Source organism: Salvelinus namaycush, chromosome 21, assembly GCF_016432855.1.
Source record: "Salvelinus namaycush isolate Seneca chromosome 21, SaNama_1.0, whole genome shotgun sequence".
Lineage (NCBI taxonomy): Eukaryota > Metazoa > Chordata > Actinopteri > Salmoniformes > Salmonidae > Salvelinus > Salvelinus namaycush.
In genome coordinates, this window is record NC_052327.1 from 19,875,335 (window position 1) to 19,898,844 (window position 23,510).

Sequence of the window (23,510 nt, forward strand, 5' to 3'; positions counted from 1 at the left end):
AATATGAAATATCAAAACAGAATGGAAACCGATTTGTTAATATGTATTGGCAATAAATTAATGGTGAGGCATGGAATAAATAAAAATGTATATTTTGTCACGCTGGATGTTTGAAATATGAGTAGGTTATTAATGCTTCTTCAGTAGTGGAATACAGTTAATTAGCACTTGAATGTTGCAAATAAATTGTGATGTATGATTGTTAATAAAATTGTTCATAGACCAATTTCTGATACTGTGCACATGTGTATGCAAATACATTGAAATTATGTTGTTTTCAATTTATAATTTCAACCAAAACCGAACGTCTATTGGACGTCTGGCACATTCGTCTTTTCAACGACATGTTGCTAGGTGAGATAGTTCTCTATATTATGCGGGGAATACTTTGGAACAGATTTCCAAAATTGAAATCACTTGGAGCTGATATCATGGTGTTAAGAGTTTTTTTTTTACTGTATGCCCCCCACCCCAAAAAATGTTTTGCTCAGAAAACTTGGGGGGGAATCGAATCAACCGCGGGACGCCAGATAGGGACAGACCTGTTGTTTCAATGCTCTCTCTTACGGTCGGGTTGACGACACTATTTTAAGAAAGGTGTCCATGTGCGCGCACGCAATTGCATCTTTTTAGTCGCGCGCTGTCTATCATAATGTGAGAAAGCAGCACGTGAACACATTTACGAAGAGCAATTTGCTGCAACAGAGGTATGTTGCCTTGTACAATAATTTCTCAGGAATAAAGCTATATTTTATTAGTTAGGTTATGCACCGTGTTGTATTTTCATCACGTTTACATAGCTACAAACCTGCAATAAAGACGAGTTTTGGAAGCATAATGTCAGTCAACTAGCTACCGTTCGCATAGTTGGCAACATTAGCGTGCTAATAAATTAGATGCAACGGCAATTGTATTTGCTATCAAGTGCACTGCATGACAGATAAAGCAATCACGTGCAAGAGTGGCCACACTTATGTAAATGGTTTTGATAAACCACCAGTCACATTGTTTTGTTTTCCCCTCTGCCCTCATTAACAGTAGCACCACTTTCAGCATCTAGCTACTTGCAGACATGGTAACAGCAGTGCAGTGTGTGATAGCCAAGTTGTTGGCCCCACTATGGAGAAAGGTAGAGGAGGATGAAGTGGATGGGTTATTTGCCGCAGGTAAGTCTACAAATGAGCTCACCAAGCAGCCTGACAGCTTCTCAATGCACCTGACCTGTTTCAGTCGACAGCAAATGAGTGCTATAAATCCCAGAATGAGAGCGATCCAACACTGCCAGTGGCTACTACCCACCTGTTCTCAAAGGAATTTTAAGTACTTTTCTGTGTCAAACCTCTGATTTAGTCAAAACCATTGACAGTTACAGTAACAAGAAAAAGTATGTGAACCCTTTGGAAATACCTGGATTTGTGTGTAAATTGGTCATAAAATGTCATATCTTCATCTAGGTCACAACAATACACAAACACTGTGTGCTTTTAAATGAATAACACAAACAATTATATGTTTGTCTTTATTGAACACACCGTGTAAACATTTCCAGTGCAGAGTGGGAAAAGTATGTGAACCCTTGGATTTTATAACTGGTTGACCCTCCTTTGGCAGCAATAACCTCAACCAAATGTTTTCTGTAGTTGCGGATCAGACCTGCACAACGGTCAGGAGGAATTTTGGACCATTCCTCTTTACAAAACTGTTTCAGTTCAGCAATATTCTTGGGATGTCTGGTGTGAACCGCTCTCTTGAGGTCATGCCATAGCATCTCAATCGGGTTGAGGTCAGGTCTCTGACTGGGACACTCCAGAAGGAGTATTTTCTTCTGTTGAAGCCATTCTGTTGTTGATTTATTTCTGTGTTTTGGGTTGTTGTCCTGTTGCATCACCCAACTTCTGTTGAGCTTCAATTGGCGGACAGATAGCCTTACATTCTCCTGCAAAATGTCTTGATAAACTTGAATTCATTTTCCCGTCGATGATAGCAAGCTGTCCGGGCCCTGAGGCAGCAAAGCAGCCCCAAACCATGATGCTCCCTCTACCATACTTTACAGTTGGGATGAAGTTTTGATGTTGTGCTGTGCCATTTTTTCTCCATACATAGTGTTTTGTGTTCCTTCCAAACAACTCCACTGTAGTTTAAATCTGTCCACAGAACATTTTGGCAGTAGCGCTGTGGAAAATCCAGGTGCACTTTTGCGAACTTCAGACATGCAGCAAAGTTTTTTTGGACAGCAGTGGCTTCTTCTGTGGTGTCCTCCCATGAACACCATTCTTGTTTAGTGTTTTACGTATCGTAGACTCGTCAACAGAGATGTTAGCATGTTCTAGAGATGCCCAGTCTTTACCTGACACTCTAGGATTCTTCTTAACCTCATTGAGCATTCTGCACTGTGCTCTTTGCAGGATGGCCAGAGAGTAGCGACAGTGCTGAACTTTCTCCATTTGTATACAATTTGTCTTATCGTGGACTGATAAACATCAAGGCTTTTAGAGATGCTTTTGTAACCCTTTCCAGCTGTTTGCAAGACAATTCTTACTCTTAGGTCTTCTGAGATCTCTTTTGTTCGAGGCATGGTTCACATCAGGTAATGCTTCTTGTGAATAGCAAACTCAAATTTTGTGAGTTTTTTTTATAGGGCAGGCAGCTCTAACCAACATCTCCAATCTCGTCTCATTGATTGGACTCCAGGTTAGCTGACTCCTGACTCCAATTAGCTTTTGGAGAACTCATTAGCCTAGGACAGGGGTGGGCAACCTTGGTCTCGAGGGCCACATCGGGATTTTGAAAGTCAATGGAGGGCTGCATTTTTTTGAGGGACCAATTGTTTGTTAAAATCAATTTGCGGGGGCCTCCCGAGTGGCGCAGTGGTCTAAGGCTCTGCATCGCGTCACTACAGACCTAGGCTTGATCCCAGTCTGTGTCACAGCTGGCCGTGACTGGGAGACCCATGAGGCTGTGCACAATTGGCCCAGCGTCGTGAGGGTTTGGCAGGCAGAGATTTCCTTGTCCCATCGCGCTCTAACGGTGACACCAGGTGTATAGTGTTTCCTCCAACATATTGGTGTGGCTGGCTTCCAGGTTAAGCGGGCATTGTGTCAAGAAGCAGTGCGTCTTGGCTGGTTTGTGTTTTGGAGGACGCATAGCTCTCGACCTTCGCCTCTCCTGAGTCCGTACGGGAGTTGCAGGGATGGGACAAGACTGTAACAACCAATTTGGATACCATGAAATTGGGGAGAAAAAAGGGGTAAAAAACAGTCTCGTGGGCCGGATTGAAGGGCCGTACTGTGCCCCCAAGGGGCCTATACTTTTTCCAACCTACACTGAATGTTTAAATGACGTATTCAATATAGACAAGAAAAATACAATAATTTGTCTGTTATTAGTTTAAGCACACTGTTTGTCTATTGTTTTGACTTAGATGAAGATCAGATCAAATTTGATGACCAATTTTTGCAGAAATCCAGGTAATTCCAAAGTGTTCACATACTTTTTCTTGCCACCAAGTTTTTCAATGCACTGATCAATGACCAGTCATATTCTTTTGTGTCAGCGATGGAGGAGGTCCGCAACCTGCGCTGCGGCGTGGTGACCCTACTGTGTCAGGACTACGGCATGATCGACGACGATGTCTACTTCACCACAGGAGAGGTGCTGGGTGGCGTGCCGCTCAGGGTCGGGGATGCAGTCAACGGCCTTGCAGTACGAGACAGTGCCCAAGGAGGGTGGAAAGCACTGAGGGTAAGACACTTTGACCAAGACCTCACTTTAACCAGTATGTTTTTGTTATCTACGAAGATGAGACCTGGTCTTTATTACAATTGCCAGGTGAAATGACTAGAGCCCGACTGATATGAGATTTTTGGTCCGATTTTAGAGTGGAAATATAATATACAATATCTGCAGATATTTTTTATTATAGTTTTAATAATAAAATAAAAACGTCTGTATGGATTGTGCTTAAAACAGCCCAACAAAGATACTCAGAAAGCTGATTTCTTAAATTTGAGGAAAGAACATTAATGTGAATGGCGTCAAGTACACTCACAGGTAGTTAGCTGGCTAACTAGCCAGCACTCGTCATGGAAACGGGGTTGGCGAAAAGGGAATTTGCACCAGTCCCTGACAAGTGACAAAACATGCATCCAAGCGTCGCTATGAAGCACTACTTTGTAACCTTCTATGTTAGTGTCTCTGAAAACATTTGAATGACAGAGCTTGAGGAATACCCTTGGCAAAGAGCAAATAAAACACTCCAGATTTCGTGGGATTCACTCGTGGGCTGCAACGATAATGTTACCACAGAGTAGAACATTCTGCTTGCTTTACATTTGGGCATAGCATCCATTGTTTGTCACAACACCCTACCATGACACTTTACGTAACAGTATATGGCCAGTGTGTATTTTTTGCACTTTATTGAGCTGGCAAGCTTCTATCTACTCAGCACTCACTGTAGAAGCAGTAACTTCACTCTCCTCTCTGACTGGTGTAGTTGCGTTGGAGAATAGTGTTGAGTCTTGCTGTAGCACGCCAAGGCAAGATAGGCTTATAGCCATGTAAAGAGCGCCCTCTCCAGGACAAATAATGAGATACAAAAAAAAGTCTGTCTATGATGGGGGAGGGGGATTTTGGTGCGTTTTCTCTGCATCTTGTATTGGTCCTTTTCGGTGGATTAAATATATCTGATACAAATACATCTGTAAAAGGCTAATATCAGCCGATTAATATCGGTCAACCGATAAATAGGTTGGGCTCTAGAAATGACTAGGCTTCAACAATGTATTTTTTTACAATATGTTATTTTTTATTCAAAGATTCAATCATGGACACTTACTGACAGTTGTGGCTGCTTCGCGTGATGTATTGTTGTTTCCACCTTCTTGCCCTTTGTGCTGTTGTCTGTGCCCAATAATGTTTCTCTCATGTTTTGTGCTGCTGACATGTTGTTTTGCTACCATGTTGTTGTCATGTTGTGTTGCTACCATGCTGTGTTGTTGTCTTAGGTCTCTCTTTATCTAGTGTTCTGTTGTCTCTTTTGTCGTGATGTGTGTTTTGTCCTATTTTTTTATTTTTAATCCCAGCCCCCGTCTCCGCATGAGGCCTTTTGCCTTCTGGTAGGCCGTCACTGTAAATAAGAATTTGTTCTTAACTGACTTGCCTGGTTAAATAAAGGTGAATATCTTTTAATTTTTTTTTTAAATTGGAGGCACTTTTCAAATCATTGGTTGTGAAGGAATGGAGAAAGGAGCATATTGAAGAGTATTGGGACACATCCCCCTTGTTTGTCTTGTATGTTGCAACCATAGAGATACATACATACTATGTTCTGTGCTTACAACTGTGGTCATTCCGTTCCTCAGGTGGAGAAGAATGCTGATGCCTGGGAGGAAGGAGGGGGAGGAGCCTCCCTGGAGGCAGACAGGAACCAGCTCCGTCCTCTGATTGGTACTGTGACGTCATGTGACCGGGACGGTGGCTTCATCAATCAGACCACTTTTTTCCCACGACAAGCTCTTTGTGATGGTACTGTCAACGATCAAAATAGATTTACTTCTATTTATGTTCTACTATTCTATTTCTAAGCTGCCAAGCTGTCCCAGATGCTATACCCGTTTAGGCTTTAATTTCCTATTCTATGCTTCCTTTTTTTCAATTCCTTGCTCCTGTCTATCAGGTTTTGAACCCATGAAAGGGGACTGGGTCCAGGCCCAGTACTTCATTAGTCCCACCCAGTGGAGCAGCCAGGCCCGGTCTGTGTCCCCCTTACGCTACCGCCGCATGGACCAGGTCAGTCCCTCCTCTAGAACCTCATTCATTCCTTGCAAATGGCATTTCAACTTTACCTCACTGAAGACATGGCAACATACAGTACCTACATGTTTCCTGCCCATGGACTTTGATCTGTAGTCCAATTATCACCGTCAAGTCCACATTAATGTGATGATACAAACTTTTAGTCTCACCCCCTTCTGATTTGGAAAGGCACACACCTGTCTATATAAGGTCCCACAGTTGGCAGTGCATGTCAGAGAAAAAAACAAGCCATAAGGTCGAAGGAATTGTCCGTGGAGCTCCGAGACAGGATTGTGTCGAGGCACAGATCTGGGGAAGGGTACTAAAAACATTTCTGCAGCATTGAAGGTCTAATCTCACCCCCTTCTCTGCACACACACACGCACACTCCCCCCACCCTACCCAGGTGCGTGTGTCCAGTGTGTTTGGCAGCAGCGGCGTGGTGGAGGACAGTGTGTTCTTCAGCCTGGACAACCTGCTACTCCCGGCCGGGTACCGTCCCTCCCCTGGGGACATGGTCAGCCTAGTGGTGGTGGAGAGCAGCCAGTCCTTCTACTGCTGGAGGGCTCTGTGCATGGCTACCAGCGAACACAGGTAAATAACCACAAACAGTTCTGCTGGAGGGCTCTGTGCATGGCTACCAGCGAACACAGGTAAATAACCACAAACAGTTCTGCTGGAGGGCTCTGTGCATGGCTCCCAGCGAACACAGGTAAATAACCACAAACAATTCTGCTGGAGGGCTCTGTGCATGGCTACCAGCGAACACAGGTAAATAACCACAAACAGTTCTGCTGGAGGGCTCTGTGCATGGCTACCAGCGAACACAGGTAAATAACCACAAACAGTTCTGCTGGAGGGCTCTGTGCATGGCTCCCAGCCAACACAGGTAAATAACCACAAACAGTTCTGCTGGAGGGCTCTGTGCATGGCTCCCAGCCAACACAGGTAAATAACCACAAACAGTTCTGCTGGAGGGCTCTGTGCATGGCTACCAGCGAACACAGGTAAATAACTACAAACAGTTCTGCTGGAGGGCTCTGTGCATGGCTACCAGCCAACACAGGTAAATAACCACAAACAGTTCTGCTGGAGGGTTCTGTGCATGGCTACCAGCCAACACAGGTAAATAACCACTAACAGTTCTGCTGGAGGGCTCTGTGCATGGCTCCCAGCCAACACAGGTAAATAACCACAAACAATTCTGCTGGAGGGCTCTGTGCATGGCTCCCAGTGAACACAGGTAAATAACCACAAACAGTTCTGCTGGAGGGTTCTGTGCATGGCTACCAGCCAACACAGGTAAATAACCACAAACAGTTCTGCTGGAGGGTTCTGTGCATGGCTCCCAGCCAACACAGGTAAATAACCACAAACAGTTCTGCTGGAGGGCTCTGTGCATGGCTACCAGCGAACACAGGTAAATAACCACAAACAGTTCTGCTGGAGGGCTCTGTGCATGGCTCCCAGCCAACACAGGTAAATAACCACAAACAGTTCTGCTGGAGGGCTCTGTGCATGGCTCCCAGCCAACACAGGTAAATAACCACAAACAGTTCTGCTGGAGGGTTCTGTGCATGGCTACCAGCCAACACAGGTAAATAACCACTAACAGTTCTGCTGGAGGGCTCTGTGCATGGCTCCCAGCCAACACAGGTAAATAACCACAAACAGTTCTGCTGGAGGGCTCTGTGCATGGCTCCCAGCCAACACAGGTAAATAACCACAAACAGTTCTGCTGGAGGGCTCTGTGCATGGCTACCAGCGAACACAGGTAAATAACCACAAACAGTTCTGCTGGAGGGCTCTGTGCATGGCTACCAGCCAACACAGGTAAATAACCACAAACAGTTCTGCTGGAGGGTTCTGTGCATGGCTACCAGCCAACACAGGTAAATAACCACTAACAGTTCTGCTGGAGGGCTCTGTGCATGGCTCCCAGCCAACACAGGTAAATAACCACTAACAGTTCTGCTGGAGGGCTCTGTGCATGGCTCCCAGCCAACACAGGTAAATAACCACAAACAGTTCTGCTGGAGGGCTCTGTGCATGGCTCCCAGTGAACACAGGTAAATAACCACAAACAGTTCTGCTGGAGGGCTCTGTGCATGGCTCCCAGCCAACACAGGTAAATAACCACAAACAGTTCTGCTGGAGGGCTCTGTGCATGGCTCCCAGCCAACACAGGTAAATAACCACAAACAGTTCTGCTGGAGGGCTCTGTGCATGGCTCCCAGCCAACACAGGTAAATAACCACAAACAGTTCTGCTGGAGGGCTCTGTGCATGGCTCCCAGCCAACACAGGTAAATAACCACAAACAGTTCTGCTGGAGGGCTCTGTGCATGGCTCCCAGTGAACACAGGTAAATAACCACAAACAGTTCTGCTGGAGGGCTCTGTGCATGGCTCCCAGTGAACACAGGTAAATAACCACAAACAGTTCTGCTGGAGGGCTCTGCATGGCTCCCAGCCAACACAGGTAAATAACCACAAACAGTTCTGCTGGAGGGCTCTGTGCATCATGGCTCCCAGCGAACACAAGTAGCTACAAAAATAGACCCTAGACAATGATCAGTGAATTAATACATTTTCCACTGCTACCCACACACCCTTGTATCAATTAAATGACCTATGATGGTCTCATGGCATTATCAGCAATTCCACCATGTATTTTGTGTTGGGTGAAATCTCAGGAAGAATTCACATGGTATTAAAGGCTGATAATGAATTAGGACTCGGGCCTCTGACCTACACCATTACTCTGGTCTTTTTCCTCAAACAGTATGAATACTGTCAATAACAGGTCCATCCCAGAGGCGGAGATCAATAGTCTCCTGGAGGACAAGGGGGGCCTGGTGGTTGGCGACAAGACACACTTTGGGGTTCTGCTGCTGGGAGAGAGCCGGGAGCTGGTTGTCTGGATACAGTGAGTCAGCCATGGAGTGTCTACTTGTCTTAAATGACAGAACTACACTGTAAATCTGTAAATACCCTGATGAAGGCTTTTGTTGAAATGTGTTAATTTTACAGTGCATTCAGAAGGTACTCAGATCCCTTCCTTTTTCCCCACATTTTGTTACATTACAGCCTTATTATAAAAATCATTAAATATATATTTTTTAACTTAGTCTACACACAATACCCAATAATGACAAAGCGAAAACAGGTTTAGACATTTTTGCTAATTTATTCCCCCAAAAAATCAGAAAGGCCTTATTTACATAAGTATTCAGACCCTTTGCTATGAGACTCGAAATTGAGCTCAGGTGCATCCTGTTTCCATTGATCATCCTTGAGGTGTTTCTACAACTTAATTGGAGTCCACTCGTGGTAAATTCAATTGATTGGACATGATTTGGAAAGGCACACACCTGTCTATATAAGGTCCCACAGTTGACAGTGCATGTCAGAGCAAAAACCAAGCCATGAGGTCGAAGGAATTGTCCGTAGAGCTCCGAGACAGGATTGTGTCGAGGCACAGATCTGGGGAAGGGTACCAAAAAATGTCTGCAGCATTGAAGGTCCCCAAGAACACAGTGGCCTCCATCATTCTTAAATGGAAGTAGTTTGGAACTAAGACTCTTCCTAGATCTGGCCGCCCGGCCAAACTGAGCAATCGGTGGAGAAGTGCTTTGGTCAGGGAGGTGACCAAGAACCCGATAGTCACTCTGACAGAGCTCCAGAGGTTCTCTGGAGATGGGAGAACCATCCAGAAAGACAACCATCTCTGCAGCACTCCAACAAGTATGCCTTTATGGTACAGTGGCCAGACGGAAACCACTCCTCAGTAAAAGGCACATGACAGGCCCGCTTGGAGTTTGCCAAAAGGCACCTAAAGGACTCTGACCATGAGAAACAAGATTCTCTGGTCTGATGAAGTGAAGATTGAACTATTTGGCCTGAATGCCAAGCGTCACGTCTGGAGGTAATCTGGCACCATCCCTACGGTGAAGCATGGTGGTGGCAGCATCATGCTGTGGAGATGTTTTTCAGCGGGCAGGGACTTGGAGACTAGTCAGGATCTAGGGAAAGATGAACGGAGCAAAGTACAGAGAGGTCCTTGATGAAAACCTGCTCAGGACCTCAGACTGGGGCGACGGTTCACCTTCCAACAGGACAAAGACCCTAAGCACATAGCCAAGACAACGCAGAAGTGGCTTTAGGACAAGTCTCAATGTCCTTGAGTGGCCCAGCCAGAGCCCGGATTTGAACCTGATCTAACATCTCTGGAGAGACCTGAAAAATAGCTGTGCAGTGACACTCCCCATCCAACCTGACAGAGCTTGATAGGATCTGCAGAGAAGAATGGGAGAAACTCCCCAAATACAGGTGTGCCAAGCTTGTAGCATCATACCCAAGAAGACTCGAGGCTGTAATCGCTGCCAAAGGTGCTTCAAATTAGATATTTCCGTTTTATTTGTATATATTTTTTTATATATAAATATGCAAACATTTCTAAACCTGTTTTTGCTTTGTCATTATTGGGTATAGTGTGTAGATTGAGGGTGTGGTAAACCATGGGGTGTTGGGTTTGAGCACACAGATGGACACATACAAGGAGGTTCTAGTCAGAAAACATGCCTTTACTGGGCAACATAGAATAAACGTAACAACAAAATAACTTCGGGTTGGCTCGGTCCTTCTTCTGAGCCACCGCCTCGCATTCGGTTCCGTCCCCCGGGAGCTTCGTTCCCTTCTGTAGGTTCACTCCCTGCCTCCCTTTTTCTCTCCCGTGGTCTTTACGGCTGGTTGGCACTCCCCCTAATTCAGTGGTACTCATTGCGCTGTGGTTTTCCATTCATAATACATAACAATGATTCAACTCAATGTGTTGTAATGTAGGCCTGGATCACTTCATTGAATATATCTATTGTTCCCTGGACGGCAGATAGATGGCAACATAGCGTAGCTGTTGAACAGAAAGGCCGAAATAGAATGTTTGCCTAAACAGAACGCAATTGCTCAGCTACAGCGACCGACACATCAGTTTGCTACTTGATAATTTTGCAGTCTGGCTGACATAGATCGATTTATTGTAAAAAAGAAACGTAAATCTATTGACGAGGGGGAAGAGCTGGAGAGCAACGTGAGAGCTATGAACGGACAACCACCGGAGAATCGGGAAGATGGAGGCGGGGAAATGCAGCTAGCTAATGTGGCTCTGGTGGCTAAGAGAAGGATACGGACGATTCAAGAAGAACACTAAGTTCCAGGAGAAATGAACAGACAAGTGGTTTTTTTTGTACTGCATAATGGGACTAGTTCACTTTGTCTTATTTGCCAGAAGACAGTCAATTGTTTTAAACAAGCAAATTTAGAGCGACATTTCCAGTCACACCATGCCCACTTTGACAAAACATATCCACCACAAAGCAACCTCAGAAACAACAAAATAGCACGCACAACTCAAAAGGACAGCTCAATGGACAACAACAAATGGACAGATCTAGCACTGTTGCAGAGAAAACGACAGAGGCAACATATGAGATTGCTTGTCTACTCGCGAGAAACAAGAAGGCCTTCAGACTCAGATTGTCAAAGAAATCTTTTTTGACCTCAGCCACAATATTGTATGCTGATTTCACAAACAAGGAAGCTATTTTAAAGCAAAATAAGGGACTGCGACTCTGACTCGACCATAACAAGATGCATAAAATACATCAGCGAGGACATCGCTAAGCAACTGATTACTGACAGATCCGTGGCCCCGTGTTTTAGTATTGCGCTTGACAAAATTCAAAAGGCACTCGCACATCTGAGCAATCTTATTTGCAGGTGCATGGCAACAATTGAACAAGATGAAGGAAAAAGGAAACCGCACACTGCTCTTGATAGTATCACTGATATTTAATAAGCTTACGTATCGGCCTCACGGCCTTCAACAGCGCTTTTGTGAATTTTGGGAAATTTGCACCCTTATGTAAACCTAGCCCCACCCACGTCCGTTCCACACATCGAAGGGGGTTGGAGGCGAAAGAAAAACAAATAAGTGCTACCAAATATAACAATATGCATTTCATAAATATTACATAAGTTCAATCAGGAGAAACAACAGGGATTATCCAGTCGCAGTACATTTTAATGACTTAAAGCATGACATTTCTACCTTTTTTTTTTTGATTTTGTGGCATAGAGAAAGTTAAGATATCAGACAGGGGAGGTGATATTAATAATCCTCTGAGTAAAAGAGAATGTTTTGGGATTTTCACCCTCCAGACATTATTTCCTAAAGGACTTAATGATGAAATGCCTATGTATGTGAATTATGTGCCTATTTAAGATGTTTTCCGTACGATGTACCCAATGACTAATGAAAACTTGCTATGTCCTCATTGTGGTTTTACAGATGTGTTTAATATGTCTTATTTATAACACTTGTAATATTTATGAAATGCATATTGTTATATTTGGTAGCACTTATTTGTTTTTCCTTCGCCTCCAACCCCCTTCGATGTGTGGAACGGACGTGGGTGGGGCTAGGTTTACATAAGGGTGCAAATTAAAAAAAAATCACAAAAGCGCTGTTGAAGGCCGTGAGGCTGATACGTAAGCTTATTAAATATCAGTGATACTATCAAGAGCAGTGTGCGGTTTCCTTTTTCCTTCATCAGTATTGCGTTTGACCAAAGCACTGATGTGTCATTACCCATTTATGTGTTTGGGGCCGTTTCCCTCAAAACGAGTCGTTCAGAGAGGAACTTGTAGGTTTACTGCCCCTTCAGGAACAAACACGAGGAGAGGATATTCTGAACGCCCTTGTTACATTTTTTGCTGATAATAATATTGACCGGTCAAATCTGTCATCTGTGTGCACTGAAGGAGAAGGGACTCATAGGTCTGATGAGAAAGAGAGAGGATGTTCCCGAATTTGTTATGTTTCATTGTATCATTCATCAGGAAGCACTAGTGGCTAAACTCAGACTGTGACTTATAGAATGTGATGCAGCAAGTCGTGCTCGTGGTGAACATTATTATTGCAAGGGCTCATTTCCCAAACCTCAGAGCAGTCACCACATCCAACCCTGACATACTGCCACATTTTAGCTATGATGCATTTGTGCGTGTGTTGTAGGAGTTGAATTTTGAGTAAAGATGCATGGATATAATGGAGTACAACATCATTGAGAACCCCTTTTCATGTGCTAGTGTCATCTCTGACCCCAGTCATCACAGCCCTCTGTCCTGACCGTGCTGGAATAGAGAATGAGATAGTGGAGCTGCAGGCAAATGACACATTGCAAGGTGAACTAAGATCAGGTGTTACCCATTTCTGGAGCCTTGTGTCAGACACAGAGTATCCACTTCTGAAGCCGTGTGAGAAAGGTGACATTTTGTTGTCAGCACTTATTCTTGTGAAGCAACATTATCAACAATGAACATTGTGGAACAAAAACAGAGAATCAGACTGACCAATGCACACCTGGATCGCCTCACAAGGATAACAACAACAGACTATACATTTAGAATGAATTCAGTCAAGGAGCAGAAGGGACATTTTTTGCTCATCCAACTACTGAGGTAGCCCTTAATATGGGTCTTATACATGTGATGTAGCCTATGTGATGTGTGTATGTTAATATTTGTGATGTGCTGTACATCAAATCAATTGCATGTGCTCTGAATTTGCTCTCAATTGATAATATTGGAATAAAAAGTACAACAAATTAAAGATCTGTGCGGCCCTCTGTCTCATCTCACAGTGGTCCCCTTACAAAAAATTGTGAATAACACTCCCCCTAATTGTTGCCGTCGGGGGGTGCCCAGCACGGGTACTCCCAGCAGAGGGAGCCAACGTCGCGGCATGTACCTCCCCCTCTATCACAAACCCCCAGGGTAGACCTCCCGGGATGCCGCGAGGGGAAAAAACTATTTAATCCATTTTAGAACAAGGCTGTAATATAACAAAATGTAGAAAAAGTAAAGGGGTCTGAATACTTTTCAAACGCACTGTAATAACATTTAAGCACAATTACTAGCACGATTGTCCTACCAAGACTCTCTGAATATCATTTTATTGTGAGACTTATTTAACCTTTTATTTCATCAGGTGAGCCCTGAATTAGAAAAATCACAGAAATAAACACATCAAAATGCAAATGCAAGCAGAAAGAAAGAAAATACGGTCATAAAAAAACAAACCCATTCATCAGTAATAAGGTCCTCAATGAGCTTTCTGAATTGACCTAGAGGCACCAGAACATTTAACATTTTGAAGATTTTACCCCAAAAACAGTGCAGAAAAAGCTAAATGCTGATTTTACCTAACTCTGTAGAGACTGAATGAATTTCCAGAGTTGGCCATCCCTGAGACCGGGTGTGGTAACTAGTATGTCTAAAGGTTAGTAATGATGTTCGATACAGTGGGACTTTTTTCTAAAAGGGCTTTGTAAATGCAACCATAGCAATGTATCAACCTACGTGACATCAAAGAGGGCCAACCATGCAGTGATGAGTACTAAACCTAATGACCCTGCTGTTTTAATCAGCTTCTTGATATGCCACTTGATATGGCATATCTTGGCAAAGGAGAAATGGTCACTAACGGGGATGTAAACAAATTTGTGCAAACAATTTCAGAGAAATAAGCTTTTGGTGCTTATGGAACATTTCTGAAATCTTTTATTTCAGCTCATGAAACTTGGTACCAACACTTTACATGCTGAGTTTATATATTTGTTCAGTATAGATGCCCAGATATTTGTAAGCAGGGACACGATCAATATGGGCACCATTTTTAAAGTACATGTGCTTAAATAATCAGTTATTTGTATGCGCTCTAGAGAACAACATATACTTAGTTTTAACTGCATTCAATACTAATTTCAGGTCAATAAAGCTTTTCTGTAAAACAATGAAGGCAGGCTGTGGTTCAAATAGAGCCTGTTCAACAGTGGTGGCAATACCATACACAACAGTATTATCGGTATACAAGTGGTTACAATTTCTTTTACAGACAATTCAATATTGCTAATGTAAACAGGGTAAAGTACAGGACTAGGGTTAGGCAATATGGCCTAAAAATCATATCTCGATAATTTTTTTCAAACTTGTGGGCAATTCAGGATATGTCTCTCAATTATAAAATAATGATTTTTCTCTAAGCGGCGTTGTACAATTAAAGGTCAAATACACTGCATATCAAATTAATTCAGGACTTGTGAAGTTATACCCAGGTTAATATAAGCCTTCCACAACCACAAGACCCACTAATAACTTTATTTTATCAAAATAGTTTAACATTTGTAGGAAAAAATGCATCTAGAACCATGCATAATGCATGTTCACAAATAATGACTAAGTTCTTGTAGCAGACATTAGGCTATCGAAAATGTAACTGCTTGTCAGAGGAAGATGTGATCTCTCAACTTTGTTGGCATGTGAGGCGGGGGGGGGGCTTGGTTTGTGTGTAAACCATAGAGGATAAGGTGACGCGAGAGGTTTCTCTCACACTAAAATCGGTCCAAAATAAGCCTGATGTGTTTCAATGGGCTTATTTTGGATCTAAGCTTGTCGCCTGCCTTTGTGACCACTCCCATTGTTAGGGGCGGAGGCGTGCATCTCGTCATTATATATAGCTCTCTGGGGTAAATGGTGAGGTGCACAGAAGGAGCGAAAGAGACGACCAAAAATACAAGACGAGAACAAGCGGACATAAACGCTCATAAAATCGATACAGGCATTTGGAATATTGCGCAAAAACATACATTTAATTAATCCGATCATCCAGCCCTATGCAGGACCCAGAATCGACACCTTTCGTTATATCCAGAAAACCTGACTTAACAACAGGATGGGCAACTTTGATGGGGGTGGGGGCCCCAAAAAATCTGAACTCATCATGAGTCTGTGTACTTACATCCATACCCGCTGTCATAGCTGACCCTAGCTTTTTGGGTGGTTTAAGCAAAAATGGTCTCCCCCCACACCCACCTTGCGAGCAAAACATTTTAGTGGCCTACCTTTTGACAGCAGCGAAAAATTGAACGTTTTAAAGTACATTTCCTGAATACTGCACATAGTGCCATGGGCGTAGAGAAAATGTTGCAGTTTTTTATAGCAAGTCTGCGGCAATTCTACACATTTTCCGATTGGGTGGAGAGAAACGTTTGCCGTTTTTAATATTCTATCTGAGTGAGAGTGACTAACAATCAATGCCCCCCCCCCCCCTCCCGGTCGTTAATTTGACCATGATTACTATATGTTTAGATAGCTGGCCGCTTAACTACTTTACCAATCTAAAAAATGTTAGCTGACATGGGCTAATTGAGTTACTGTCAGTGACTGACATAACAAGAGAGAAACTGCTGATGCGCAACCAAATTTCGAAGTTGCACCTTGTGCAATTTTCCATCCCTGAGCTGCAGATACATACAGCCTGGTCTAGGCCAATTTGAGGAACGCCTCTGAATTAGTAGTGAGTGATCAATAGTATCGAAGGCCTTTGACAGGTCAATGAAGAGGGCAGAACAATGTTGCCTTTTATCCATTCAATTAACCACTTTTATAACTAGGGATGCAGTGCAATGACCTGCTCTAAAACCTAACTGATGTATATTTAGCCATGAAATGTGTTCTAAGAAAGATCTGATAATTAGTCAAGGATTCTAATATTTTAGCTAGGTAAGGAAGTTTTGAAATAGGGCAATTTTAGTTACCAGCTTTGAAGGGGAGTACATGAGCCGCCTTCCAAACCTTGGGGATAGCACCAGACAGTGGAGGCTGCTGACGGGAGGACGATTGTTAATAATGGCTGGAACGGAGCGAATGGCATAAAACATATGGAAACGATGTGTTTGATCTTGTTGATACCTTTCCTCCTGTGGTACCAGATATACAGTGCCTTCGGAAAGTCTTCAGACCCCTTTACTTTTTCCACATTTTGTTACGTTACAGCCTTATTCTAAAATTGATTATATATATTTTATTCTCAGCAATCTACACACAATACCACATAATGCCAAAGTGAAAACAGGTTTAGACATTTTTGCTAATTTATAAAAAAATAAGTATTCAGAGGCCACTGTGTTCAACTTGTAGAAACATCTCAAGGATGATCGATGGAAACAGGATGCACCTGAGCTCAATTTCCATTCTCATAGCAACGGGTCTGAATACTTTTGTAAATAAGGTATCAGTTTATTTTTAATACATTTGCAAGCATGTCTAAAAACCTGTTTTCGTTTTGTTATTGTGGTATTGTATGTAGATTAGAGATTTTTATTTTATTTAATCCATTTTAGAATAAGGCTGTAACGTAACAAAATCTGGAAAAAGAGAAGGCGTCTGAATACTTTCCGAATGCACTGTATTCTCTTTTCTCTTGACAGGAACCAAGGCTCTGAGACCCATAGACTGAAGTGCTGTGAGTTTGCTGGCTGGGACTCAGAGGAGCAGTTCAACCTAGGGACTGTGACAGACCCACCGGGACAGAGAAAGGGGGTTGTACAGCTTCCTGCTCTAACACAGATCCTCTATCAGGGTATTCAGGGCCTATCCAGCAAGCGCACTCCCATGGTGGGTCCCGCTCTCTACCCGCAGTCTGGGTCTGCTGGGCCTACTGCACTGCTCAATGGTGATGGGAAGGAGATGAGTGAGATAGATGGAGATGTGGTTGGAGAAAATGGTGAGGCACATCAGGACACTGTTCACAAGCCTGCCATACGGACAGATGAGCGAGACGTGGAGATTGCACCAGGGGAGAAGGTATCTGTGAAAGTGGGCTGCCGAGCCAAGTAAGTCATGCTTAGCTAGCTGCAATACAAGTCTGGTATAGTTGTCTATTTCTGGTGGTGTCACTATTATCTGACAATCAATTTCTTCTGAAGATTCAGGTTTTTAAAACACTGATTTATGTATCCCTCCATCTTACCCTAGGAACTTGGGGCGTTGTGCGGAGCTGCTGCTCCTGCACTTCCCCTCTTTCACCATCGGGAGGCGTCTGGAGGTCACAGTAGGCAGTAAAGAGGAAAGTCTTCTCCAGCCCTTTGCTCCCTACTGCCCGGCAGCCCCACTGCCCCTTCCTCAGGCTGCCCAAGTGGTCACTGTGATGGCTGCACATCCACCTCAACGGTAAACTACACCCTGATAGTGTCTCTGTGCTGTATTATGTAGTGAAGTATGTTCGGCGTACCTTCGAACCACATTTCCCTATAGAATAAGGAAGATTATGTTGACTAGTTGGTGATACTGTCCACCAACGTTCTCTCTATAATCAAATGTTTTTTTCCTCTAACCTAGTTCCTCTAACCATGTTGGACATGTTGAATGATGACAGTTTGGTCCACATTGTTGAATTACACCCCTCCTGTGTAGTTAGATAAAGTAGCTAGCCTATGACTTTCTATTCTTATTTTTTTATTTCACAGGCTGACTAAGCGCCACCTGCCTAACTTCCTGAGTAACTACCCGGTGCCCCAGGCTCTACGGGACTGTATGGAGGCCGACCGTGACGTTTTGGTGGCCCAGCCATGTCTAGGAGAGGTAAGGGAACCGCAAGTTAACTCAGAAGGAAGTCTTCTATCGTCAATTAAATTCTTTGTTCCCCCCAGCATACAGGAATTTGGCACCAATTTGGTTTTGATTGAAAAGTCGCTCTGGGTTTTGATATGGGGGCCTTCGCCTCCACTGTAAAATAATGGATTAGTTAATCTCCCTCTATTTCTGACAGACTCTGTCGGCGGCCAACATGCGTCTCCGTTTCTCGTCCCTGCTGTGGCTGGAGGAGCTACAAGCTGAGAGCGAGCTCAGGGAGTTCAACATCAGTGGAGCCCTCCTCAGGAGAGGTGCCATCTATCTGCACCTAGAGGTGCTTGGCCTGGCTGAGGGCAGGCCCAGTCTCTTCATAGGTATCTGTTGAGTCTTAATTTGGCCTTGTAATAATAATAGGACGTTTGATTGTCTCACACTCCAGATAAGTACAATGAAATGTGTCGTTTCACAGAGTCAGCCATACTTGAATTGAGATGTTTGACATAGTGTTTTGTCTGCTCTACAGGTGACAGAGTGGCACTGAAGAAGCCAATCAGTGGAGGCGTGGTGATGGAGTACATCGGTTACGTCACAGAGGTACTCAGAGGTTTTGATCTTCTTAGCGTTTTGCTTGCCTCTCTGATATTTCTCCTTGTGCTTTGTTCACACTGACCTGAACACTGTTTGTGGACCATATCCACAGATCAGTGACGAGGACGTGAGTCTGAGGGTGAACACTGAGTTTCAGCATGGCTACCTGGGAGAGCCTCTAGATGTTGAGTTCACCTTCAACAGGTACCTGCCTTGTCCTGGTTCTGGGAAGGATCCTTTCTGTGTCACTAAGTGTTGATCTCTGTTCCTTTAGCATAGATAACGTGTGACAGGTTGACAGTATACAGGTTGACAGTATATGAATTATGTATGATGATGTTTGCGTTGACAGTATATGGATTATGTATGATGTTTGTGTTGACAGTATATGAATTATGTATAATGATGTTTGTGTTGACAGTATATGAATTATGTATAATGATGTTTGCGTTGACAGTATATGAATTATGTATAATGATGTTTGCGTTGACAGTATATGAATTATGTATGATGATGTTTGCGTTGACAGTATATGAATTATGTATGATGATGTTTGCGTTGACAGTATATGAATTATGTATGATGATGTTTGTGTTGACAGTATATGAATTATGTATGATGATGTTTGCGTTGACAGGTTGTCCATGAGGCGATGCCACTTAGCACTGGACCAGAACAAGCACTTTGAAGAGAATGGTGATCTTGGCTTTTTTTTCTCAATCCCATTTCCAAAATGTGTTGTATTTAGTCAACTATTTCTTCTCTTGTCTCTCCCTATCCCCAACCCCTGGTAAGTTTATTTCCTGTCTGGTCCACTCCTGATTGTGTGTCCTCTCCTCTCTTCCCAGTGTTCTTCCCTAAAGCTGTGACGCTTCAGGCCACTTTATGGACGGGAGAGTGGGGTCCAGAGGAGGTGAAAGAGGGCACCCTCACAACCGATGGGGTGAAGCTGTCAAGCGTCTCCGTTGACATGGTCTCAAAGGCCACACAAACCAAACCAGGTGATATAAGCATTGGGACTCCTTCATTCTGACAGCACAGAGATTCTCTGTATACTACAGCTGCTGAAGTGTCATAAACCTGAAGGGCATTCGAACTCGTGTCCTAACTAGGACAGTTCAGTATATTTGTGAGACCGAATGAATGATCAGTGAAGGAGAGGGGAACGAGTATTGAGCCTCTTTAATTCTCTCAGATTCCAGGCTGCCATCTAAACCCATCCCTAAACCAGGCCAGTTATTCAACCAGCAGCTGAACCCGTCTCAGAGGGAGGCAGTGAAGCGTATCCTGGCAGGGGAGTGTCGGCCCACTCCGTACATCCTTTTTGGACCCCCAGGGACAGGAAAGACTATCACCCTCATAGAGTCCATACTACAGGTAGACACCCCTCAACCTGGGAGGTATCCTAGTGGTTAAGAGCGTTGGGCCAGTAACCAAAAGTTCGCTGGTTTGAATCCCTGAGCCGACTAAGTGTAAAATCTGTCGACGTGCCCTTGAGGAAGGCAATTAACCCCAATGGATATCAAATGTTATTTGTCACATGCGTCATAAACAACAGGTGTAGACAAACAGTGAAACTTACGGACCCTTCCCAACAATGCAGAGAGAAAAATAAACAACCAAACCCCGGGTTCAAATAGGATTGGTTTTCTTTCAAATGTTTTGACTGTTTGGGTCAGCCTGTCTGATGAGCAGGGTTTGCACTTGTAGTATGTTCCATCGATTCCATTGCACCTGGCCAAGCTCTATCAAGTTTCTTGTATTTGGTTATTTACAGCAGTTTCCCTCCATTTTAGTTCCCTGAATAAAATAATAGTGGCCTCCTCCCATAGGTGTATCACCGCCTGCCCAGTAGTCGTGTGCTGGTGTGCACTCCCTCCAACAGTGCTGCAGACCTCGTCTGTATCCGTCTCCATGAAAGTGGGTACCTGAACGCTGCCAGCCTGGCCCGCGTCAACGCCTCCTGTCGACAGGAAGAGGTACTGCACCCATTGGCCGCAGGAATTTCATCAGTCCTATTTTTTTCCGACCAGTTCGTGCCTCTGTCTGTATCGCATTTCCCTCTATCCATAGGCCATCCCGGAGGTTCTAAGGCAGTACTCTCAGGCTGGGGAGGACATTCGACACGCCTCCTTTCACAGGATTGTGGTCAGCACCTGTTCCAGCGCTGGCATGTTCTACCAGATTGGACTGCGGTGAGGGAGGGTAATAGGGTTCAGTGTTAACCTCCCTCACCAGAGGAAACGTAACTGTAGTAAACCTGATCTAACTAAGGTCATTGTCTCTTTGCTGCGTTTCCTCAGTGTGGGTCATTTCACCCATGTGTTTCTGGATGAGGCTGGCCAAGCCACGGAGCCAGAGGCACTGATACCTCTGGGGCTTCTGTCAGAGAGAGACGGACAGGTTAGATTGAACACCGAGTACTACAACCACAGTACAACCCTTACTACAGTGGCGCAACTGTGAAGAAAGCAACCCATTGCCTGTAACTGACAGAATTCATAATTGACACTGCGTTCTGTAGCCTGATCAGGAAGTGAGTCATATTTTCTGTTGCTCTCGCCATCCTTTAGATAGTTCTGGCTGGAGACCCCCGGCAGCTGGGTCCAATTGTGAAGTCCAAGCTTGCGCAAGCGTTCGGCCTGGGGGTGTCCCTGCTGGAGAGACTGATGGCCAACCCTCTGTACTCCAGAGAGAATGGCGGATACAACCCAGTGCTGGTGAGTAGACACGCACAATCCCTGTCGGTGCCATGATCACTAAAATCCTGCGTAGTGAATCCACCAACTAGGAATACAAATTCTGCATATTTTTCTACATAATGTTTTGCCCTTGCATTGTAATATAATGTATGCCATTTAGCAGACTTGTTTTATAACCTACAGTCATGTGTGCAAGCATTTTACTCATGGATATCCCCAGCGGGGTGTTGCAATCACCAAGCTCTACGTACTGAGCCACACAGGTCTGCGTGGTAAATGGATGCTACCACAGTTGACGCATTCTCCTGGTGGCCTTTCTTCTTCCTATTCCAGGTGACCAAGCTAGTGTACAACTACCGTTCCCACGAGGCCCTCCTGGCCCTGCCCTCTAGACTGTTCTACAAAGGGGAGCTGTGTGTCAGGGCCCAGAGGTTCGTAGTGGACTCACTCTGTCACTGGAGCCGTCTGCCAACCAAGGGATTCCCCCTCATCTTCCACGGAGTCAGGGTAAGGACCCTGTCTCTTACTCCCTGTTCTCTTCAATCAATCAATCGAATGTGTTTTTTAAAGCCCTTTTTACATCAGCAGTTGTAAAAGAGGAGGGGGGGGGGGGCGGACAGCAGGTCAGGGACAAGGTAGCATGACCTGTGTCCCATAGTCGCAGGCAGAACTTGCCCAAAATGAACTCAAGACATGGCCTCTTTCTAAATAGTCTCGTCTTTACATACTCATATCCTCCTGTCCTCTTCCAGCCTCTTTCTCAAACAATCAGCGTTTCCTCTCCTTGCTTACCACTGACATTTTTTGAACATTTTGACAAATATGGGTTTTCCTCTTTGGTTGGAGCAGAACCTAGACGTCGAAAACCAATAATGCCAGTCATCATTCCCCCTCTCAGGGCACAGAGATGAGAGAGGGCAACAACCCGTCGTGGTTCAACCCTGGAGAGGCGGTACAGGTAATGCTGTACTGCTGCCAGCTGGCCAAGAAGCTCTACAATCCTGTAGCTGCTAGTGACATTGGCATCATCGCCCCCTACAGGAAACAGGTTAGTAGTGCACATTTCGGCCATCAACAGTTGGTCCTATTCTGTTAGTTTTATCTGCTAGTTTTGATGTTAACCCCAGAGCCTAAGCCTCTAGAAGGCGATATCTACTAAGCTAACATTTAAAATGCCTCAAAAAATCATAAGTGACTCATTCTGTCACAGTAGTACAGTTTTCCCTTAACTCTGAACACCGGTCTGAACCCCTGATCCATGAACCTCTCCTCTCCAGTCGGAGAAGATCCGTGTGCTGCTCCACCGGGTGGGCCTGTCTGACATCAAGGTGGGCTCTGTGGAGGAGTTCCAGGGACAGGAGTTTCTGGTTATCATCTTGTCCACGGTAACGTTCCAATCCTTCCTCTGTCCTACTCATTATTGAACTCTTTGACTAATTTCTCCCTTTACAGGGTCTCGGTTCCATTCCTTTTCAATTAAGGGAATCAATTCTGAAATTGAAAAATATTAAATAATGTGTCACTTTTGTATGAGCTGAATATCACTTTGCTGAAATTGACTGAATTGACGTTGTAATTCACCCCTACCCTAAAACATCTAAATAAATGACCTCTTGTTGTTCCAGGTGAGGGCAAATGAGTCGGTGCAGGGCAACGACCTGCAAAGCATACTGGGATTCCTGTCCAACCCTAAGCGCTTTAATGTAGCCATCACGCGGCCCAAAGCCCTGCTCATCGTCGTGGGCAACCCGCACATCCTCGTCAAGGACCCATGCTTCACCGCTTTACTCCAGTACTGTTTTGAGAACGGGGCCTACCTGGGCTGTGACCCCCCAACCTGTCTCAGGGCAGCACACCAGTGTGTTTAGAGTGTATTATGCACCACATACACACCATTTAATTTGAGTAAAATCAAGACGCTTCACGGTGTGGCTTTAATTTGTCGGTAATAA

General features: G+C 44.4%; 1 protein-coding gene across 1 annotated transcript; it reads left to right on the top strand.

Annotated features, from left to right (window-relative positions):
* Positions 1–1,072: 1,072 nt before the first annotated feature.
* Positions 1,073–23,426, top strand: mov10l1 (Mov10 like RISC complex RNA helicase 1). Its single transcript, XM_039016862.1, has 24 exons — positions 1,073–1,166; positions 3,554–3,741; positions 5,364–5,526; positions 5,678–5,790; positions 6,203–6,390; positions 8,580–8,723; positions 17,125–17,236; positions 17,450–17,529; positions 17,672–17,866; positions 18,163–18,277; positions 18,465–18,642; positions 18,792–18,862; positions 18,969–19,060; positions 19,494–19,552; positions 19,705–19,857; positions 20,052–20,233; positions 20,689–20,835; positions 20,930–21,051; positions 21,160–21,259; positions 21,430–21,576; positions 21,892–22,065; positions 22,457–22,606; positions 22,836–22,943; positions 23,184–23,426. The coding sequence occupies exons 1-24, from the start codon at positions 1,073–1,075 to the stop codon at positions 23,424–23,426; spliced, it is 3,318 nt and encodes a 1,105-aa protein (XP_038872790.1).
* The last annotated feature ends 84 nt before the right edge of the window (positions 23,427–23,510 follow it).

Coding starts and splice junctions, on each gene's coding strand:
- mov10l1 (XM_039016862.1), top strand. CDS start 1,073: ATGGTAACAGCAGTGCAGTGTGTGATAGCCAAGTTGTTGGCCCCACTA. Junction 18,278..18,464: donor CCCAGCCATGTCTAGGAGAG/GTAAGGGAACCG, acceptor TATTTCTGACAG/ACTCTGTCGGCGGCCAACAT. Junction 21,052..21,159: donor TTCTACCAGATTGGACTGCG/GTGAGGGAGGGT, acceptor GCGTTTCCTCAG/TGTGGGTCATTTCACCCATG.